The sequence below is a fragment of the Mangifera indica genome, chromosome 6, assembly GCF_011075055.1.
Source record: "Mangifera indica cultivar Alphonso chromosome 6, CATAS_Mindica_2.1, whole genome shotgun sequence".
Classification (NCBI taxonomy): Eukaryota; Viridiplantae; Streptophyta; class Magnoliopsida; order Sapindales; family Anacardiaceae; genus Mangifera; species Mangifera indica.
The window spans coordinates 2,920,552-2,927,633 of NC_058142.1; the positions used below are offsets into that span (position 1 = coordinate 2,920,552).

The 7,082-nt window shown below is 26.5% G+C and overlaps 1 protein-coding gene across 1 annotated transcript; it reads right to left on the reverse strand.

Annotated features, from left to right (window-relative positions):
- Positions 1 to 3,049: 3,049 nt before the first annotated feature.
- On the reverse strand, positions 3,050 to 4,429 carry LOC123218165. Its single transcript, XM_044639419.1, has 2 exons — positions 3,899 to 4,429; positions 3,050 to 3,827 (listed from the first exon to the last, which is right to left on the reverse strand). Exons 1-2 carry the CDS (start codon positions 4,335 to 4,337, stop codon positions 3,403 to 3,405), a joined length of 864 nt encoding a protein of 287 aa, XP_044495354.1. The 5' UTR covers positions 4,338 to 4,429; the 3' UTR covers positions 3,050 to 3,402.
- Positions 4,430 to 7,082: the final 2,653 nt, after the last annotated feature.

Genomic DNA, 7,082 nt, shown 5'->3' on the forward strand with positions numbered 1-7,082 from the left:
ATTATATAATTAAATAATTTTAAATTTAAGATAAAATAATACTTAATCATATGATAATACACATAAGTATATACAAATTTGTGTATCTAAAATGAGTATATATAATATTATTCTTTTTAAGAAATTGATATTCATTTACTTGCTTTGTGCTTACCTATCACTTTTTGGAATGGTAATATTATGTATATCCATTTTAAATGCATAAATAAGTACATATTTATATATATTATTATACGATTGAATGTTATTTTATAATTAATTTAAAATTATTTGATTATATAATAATACATATTAAATATATATCTATTTATATATTTAAAATGGGCGAATATCTTGTTTACTTATATCAATATTTGTTTTTTTTATGCCAAAGGATTATTTTCTACCTAAGTTTTAATATAAAAATAAATATATATTTATAGAAGATTAAAAATTTAAATATCTATTTATAGATTAACTTTTGTTAGAATTTTTTATTAAAAACAAAAGAAAATTATTATTTTATCACTAAATCATAAAACTCAGAAAATTTATATCATTTCTCCTTCTTAGTTTAGAAAAATAATAATTTTCTCTTAATACTAAGTTTTAAAAAATTTATTTTTCTCTTATATTTGTTCTTCTTTTTCTGCGACCAAAGAAAGTTCTTGTCATTGGCCACCCTTTTTACCATGACCTTCTTTTGCCGTTAACCTTCCAACCCTAGAAGTTTCTTTAAACGAAAATGAATTGTCTTTGTCTAACGAATCAACATTAGAAGATTTTTCCAAACTAAGGAGAAAAAATAATACAAATTTTTAAGGTTTTAGAATTTAATGGTAAAATGATGATTTTACTTTTATCTATAATAGAAGTTAATTTATGAGTAAGTGTTTGAGTTTTTGATCTCTGATAGATATGTATTTGTCTTTACATTAAAACTTGAGTAAGAAATAGTTTTTTGATCTTTTTTTTTTTTTTATAATGAGAAACCTCACCCCGAACTAGATCGCTTGTATCAACATATTTGATCTTTTTGTTAGACGCACTTTTTATATTTGGTCGCAAATAACCCAATTTGTTTAATCAACCTGTGTTTGGTGCTTTATTTTTTGTGAACTCTTATTAATACATTTATACCCATTTATTAAGGATTTACTCATTAGGCTTCATTAATTTAGACTAGGTTAAAAATTGTCTGTCCACATTGATTATAATTACATCCATAGTCACAAACTGTTATAAGGGTAATTAAAATAATTTATTATCACAAATTAAATGATATAAGATTTATGTAATTGATTTTTCTTTTTTCTTAAAAGAAGAAATGGAAGTTGCAAAAGAAATTGGGAGATGATAAAGAAGAAACGGAAGCTGTAAAAGAAATTGGAAAAGTGATTACACTTTTGTTGAAAGAGAGAATATTGTGAGGATTATATCTCCAAATACAAGTGATGGTGAAGCTTTATATAACATTTCTTCACCACCCACCATGCCCAAAAAATTGACTAACTCTCAATTACCTTAAGGGAACATTTGATTTGGATAATGTTTTATTATCAAAATAGAAAGATTATATTGAAGATAAATTACTTAGAAGATTACTGGGTATAAATAATTACTATGTTTGATAAAATTTAGTTGGTATAAATAATTATTGTGTTTAGTTAAAGGTAATAAAATATTACTAGTAAATTATTTTACTTAAATGCCCTTGAATATAATTATTTTTAAATATTTTTTATATTATTTGTTATATTAATTAAAAATAAATTTATTTTTATCTCAAAAAATTAATAAATAATAATATAGTTATAATAAAATCAAGATTACTTTGGTAATATTTAAATACCTAAGGTGAAGGTGGTAATCAAATTACCACCTATATTACCTGTCACGTCAGCATTGGTAATAGAATATTACTATAATTTTTTATTACTAACAAATCAAATAAGAAAATAAAAGATAAATTACCAAAATAATCTTCAAAAATTAAAACCGAATAGCCCCTAAATGTGCTCATACAAGCATTAATTGAAACTTTTTTCTCCACCACACTCTTTTTTTTCTCAGTTGGGCCTCATTCTGCCAATAAGACTTTGAATTGAAACTCTTTAAAGCCTAGACCCATTTACCTTTTGTAGTCCTTTACCATCTAAACTTACAGGGCACCATTATGTGTATTCTTTTTCGTGGTACGGATATATATTATTTTATTTTTATTTTAAATTTATTAAATTATATAATGATATATTATTTAAATATTAAATTATATATTGAAAATTATGTATATAACTTTATTGAAACTTTTACTTTCAAGTAAGTTTTCAAAAACAACACTTACATCCACACTTATCTTCTATATCATGATATTTAAATAATAACATAAATAAATTTTAATAGTTAATTTTTAAGGTTGATTTTAATATACAAATAAGAAATTTGGTTCTTTCGGTGTGAGATCTGCCATTCCATCAAAACTTGGATGGGCCATAGTCATTTTACCTTAATTTTGATTCTCATAGTTGTGAAACATGGTCTACGCCATTGGTTTGTCAAAAGTCTTGTAATTATGAATTCCAAAAAACATAATTTTATTAGCTAAAATTAATTAATTTTGTATTAATTAATTTACAAAACAATAAAAACAAGACAAATTGCATTAATAAAATTTTGTATTATTGGTTATTGTTTACTATACAATATTTTTGCATTACTGAGAAATCGATAGACGTCCAACAAGGGAAAAGTAATTTTATACTATTATGATATGAGAAAATATATTAGATTTATAAATATGAAGATAAAAATCTATATTATATAATATTAATTAGTTTATATTAAAATTTAATTTATATACTTATATATTACTTATTTTTACTGAATTTTATTATACATTAAACTTTTTTTCTTTTTATTTGAGTCACTAATACCTTTGTTTAAATATAAATACTATCGACTATTAGAGTTATCATTTGATTTAATTGGTTTTTTACTGGGTGTGTTACTATTTGTATCTAAAAATATTTTAGTTTTTCAAAGCAGCTGTTTGGCTTATGCTCTAGTAATATATCGAAAATATATTGAATTTATAAGTGTAAAGATTAAAATTTATATTACACAAAATTAATTAATTTGTGTTAAAGTCTAATCTTTTATACTTATATGCCACTTTTGCCCCTTGACTATAAAAAAAGTGCAGCAAAGCATTGAAATGTTACAAGATAGGGGCAAGACACAGACACATTACAGAAACAGCATTTCATCTTTACACAGTAATATCCTCCCGTGAACTCAACTTCAATACTTTCCAACAGTACTCCAACAGCATTCAATCCGTTCCATATCTATACATTTCTAGTGAAAATTGGACCATAAATTCAAAAGCCTTACGATGAAACCAAAATCTTGATCATCAACAAGTCACAGAACCTCAACTGTTGTACAATGCATATTGGGCAATTTTTCTAGCAAATCCACAGTGAGCATGGAGGCTCGAGGCTTCGGCAATGTGCCGGAATTTTCCATTGAAATTACCGACGAAGTTGTGGTTCTTTTACATGGACTAAGCCATTTTGCCTGCATGTATCTGTGTTTTCTCCATGGACCCATGTGCATTTTCTTCTCCTTCATGCACTTCTTCGCCGCCGTGCATAATATCCTTATCACATTGTTTAACCTTTCTACTTTTCCCACGAACACCTCCGGCAGCAGGCGGACTAGTCGGTTGTAATCTTCACTCGCTCTAGCCATCTCGAACTCCGCCCTGAAATTCAACTCGATTATCACCCGCACCTCGCCTTTATTTCTAACTGAATTGTCTATAACATCTATGAATGTGTGTTCTCCTGCACAAATCCTACTGGTTAGATGAATAAATTCGCAACAAAATAAAACCAAGCAATTATTTTAAATTTACCTGATGGAATATCGGGGGAGCTTCTCCACTTGGACTTACAAATGGCGCTATTATAACCGAGATTTCTAAGGCGGCAGGAGACTTCTCTCATCAAGCAACTCCGGCAACCACCGGCAGCCACTGATCTTCCACAAGCGCATATATTTTCAACTACATTTTGTATCTCCTTCAGAGCTTCTTTTGTAGCGTTTCTTATCTTTGTCTCTAAAGAGCTACTTCTGCATAAAGTCGCCTGCAAAGCCTGGTGTGGCGTTTCCCAGAAACCTGCGTTATATTCAACATCGCTAGTTTTTTCCTTTTCTTGATCACCTTCTTCCTCTGTCGTTTCACTCTCAGGCAATGATATTGCAGCAGCATTGCTACAGTTCTCCCGAATCATAGTCTCGCCGTCTTCTAGAAACCCGAAAACCATCTCCGACAAGCTCTCGACTGGCTGCATCGGAAAATCTAAATCTTAAATTCTTGTTCTAAAGCTAGGCATCGCTCAAACTCAAAGCAACAACTTAAATTAATCAACTTTGGTTGTTTAAGAAGGTGGATGAATTCTACATCGGTTATATACTAGGTGGACTAGTGTGGGACCCAAATTAGGCCAACGTGGACCAACCAGCCGATGGTGACATGAGGGTTAGCTTTTGTAGGCGACATGGCTTAATTCAATTGGGTAAAATGCATCAAAATAGTCAATTATTTTTAAGGCTGATTGTGATCAGACAGAAAGGATCCACGTCAGTGAGGTCCAACAATTTTGTCCACAACAATCTGGAAAAACTTCGAATATTTTAAAAACTATTTTTTTAAGTGTGAGGCTATTGTATACCATTTATCAACGGATAAACTATCACTTTTAAAATAAATTTTAATTTTAAAATTATAACAAAATCTAAGAGAAATAAAAATATTTTTTATAATAAAATTAAAATAACAAAACCGTTTATATTATTTATTATCAATATCGACAATACTATTACCTTTTTATTATCATACTTTATCATTATTATGAACTCTAATTAATCAGTTTTTGAATAAATTTTTTATTTTTTAAATAATAATTTATCAAATATAATACGTTCAAAGACTATCGAAAAAAAATTATATTAAATTTAACGTAATTAATTGAGAGAGATATTATTAAAAATTAAATTAAATTTGTTTAAAAATATAAAATCATTATAAGTTTGCTGAGAGAGATTTACGAAGAAAAATTGATAGATATTTTAATTAATATCCCATAAATAAAGTATCACTTTTAAAATAAATTTTAATTTTAAAATTTATGACAAAATCAAAGAGAAATAAAAATATTTTTTATAATAATCTTAAAATAACAATATCGTATAAATCATTCATTATCAATGTCAACAATATCATTACTCTTTTTATCATCATTTCTTATCATTATTGTCAATTTCATCATCAATGATAAACTTTTCATTGTTGATTGATGTGTTGTTTTAACAAATTTTTGAATAATATATAATATTTCTTTGAGTTTTTATCATCTAGAATTCTTAATATTTTTTCCAAAGTTTAGAAAAAGATAACAAACAACAAATTTATTGTAATCTTGTAAAACTAGAAGATCGCTACAAGAAGAAATCAAATATTGTTTGGGAGAAGGCACTCTCAACAGAAAAAAAGGATTTATTGATTGAGCTTATCATTGAAAAAAAAAAAAGTAGTATTTTTTTATAAGAGATGTTATCTCTAAATTATCGATGATGTCTTTAAAATTTTAATTAAACTCTAATTGATCAAGATAAAAAGATTTTAATTAAAATTAAGTGTTTAGAGAAAAATATAATTTTTAAATTTTTTAAACTTGTAAATTAATATTTAAAATTATATAATAAATTACTTAAATACTTTTTTGGTAATTACATGTATAAGAGTGAAAGTGAGAATTGACCCTTTTTTATTTATTTATTCATAATTCTAATAAAAATATGTTATCTTTTTTTATTTTAAATTCAGCTAAGTGGGAAAGAAATTAATTAAATTTTAAGATAAAAACATTGTCTAGAATGATGTTTCCTATCCTGTCTTGTCAATAGTGGGACCACCGTTAATGTAACAGAAAGAGATATGTAGAAGGTGATGACACGAGGCGTAATCACCACCGTTGATTTTGAGCTTCATCCAAAAGTGGGACCTGTTTCGTAGCACACTACTTATCTAACACAAAAAAAACATTAAGAGAAAAGATTGTCCATAAAACGCGGCGTCTTGGCAAATATGTAAATCCGATGGGACAATAATTTTGAACGCTGAAGGATTAATGTGACAGAAAGAGATATGTAGAAGGTGATGACACGAGGCGTAATCACCACCGTTAATTTTGAGCTTCATCCACAAAGTGGGACCTGTTTCGTAGCACACTACTTATCTAACACAAAAAAAAATTAAGAGAAAAGATTGTCCATAAAACGCGGCGTCTTGGCAAATATGTAAATCCGATGGGACAATAATTTTGAACGCTAAAGGGTTATTTTCCACCCAAGTTTATTTGTATTTTTAAAATTATATTTACAAAATTTGAAAAATTAAAAATTTTACCCATTTATTTTAAATATCAGTTGAGATTAAAAATAAAATATTTATTTAATAAATTTTTAAAAAAATTAAAGTTTTTATTATGTTTATCTCTTTCAATTTGAAATTTTCATAATTTCTATTACATAAAGTTTAAAAAATCAATATTTTTTTTCTAAGATTTGTAAATCACCGTCGAAGATAACTAGACAAAGACGATTTTATCTTCGTGAGAAGAAATATGTTTTGTTGATGGTTTAAATGTGATCGATAGAGAAAATTAAATAGAGAGAAAGAGCCAACGCGATCGAAAAAACGAAGTTTGTTGTCTCCAATAATCATTTGCAAACTCTAAGAGAGAAATTTTAATTTTTTAAACTTTAAGTATAGAAAAATTATGAGATTTTTAAATTAAACAAAATAAAAGTAATAAAATTTTAGTTTTTTTATTAAATAACAATTTTATTATTAATTTAATTAAAATTTCTAATAGATAAATAAAATTATTAACTTTTCAAATCTCATAAATACAACTATGAGGATATACTTAAACTTTGAGTAAAAAATAGTCTATTAACGTGATTTTGAATGAGTCAAAGCTCGGCACACTGACACGAAGAATCATTCCTTCCTTAAACAAACATGTGAATTT

Coding starts and splice junctions, on each gene's coding strand:
- LOC123218165 (XM_044639419.1), bottom strand. CDS start 4,337: ATGCAGCCAGTCGAGAGCTTGTCGGAGATGGTTTTCGGGTTTCTAGAA. Junction 3,828..3,898: donor CTCCCCCGATATTCCATCAG/GTAAATTTAAAA, acceptor GGATTTGTGCAG/GAGAACACACATTCATAGAT.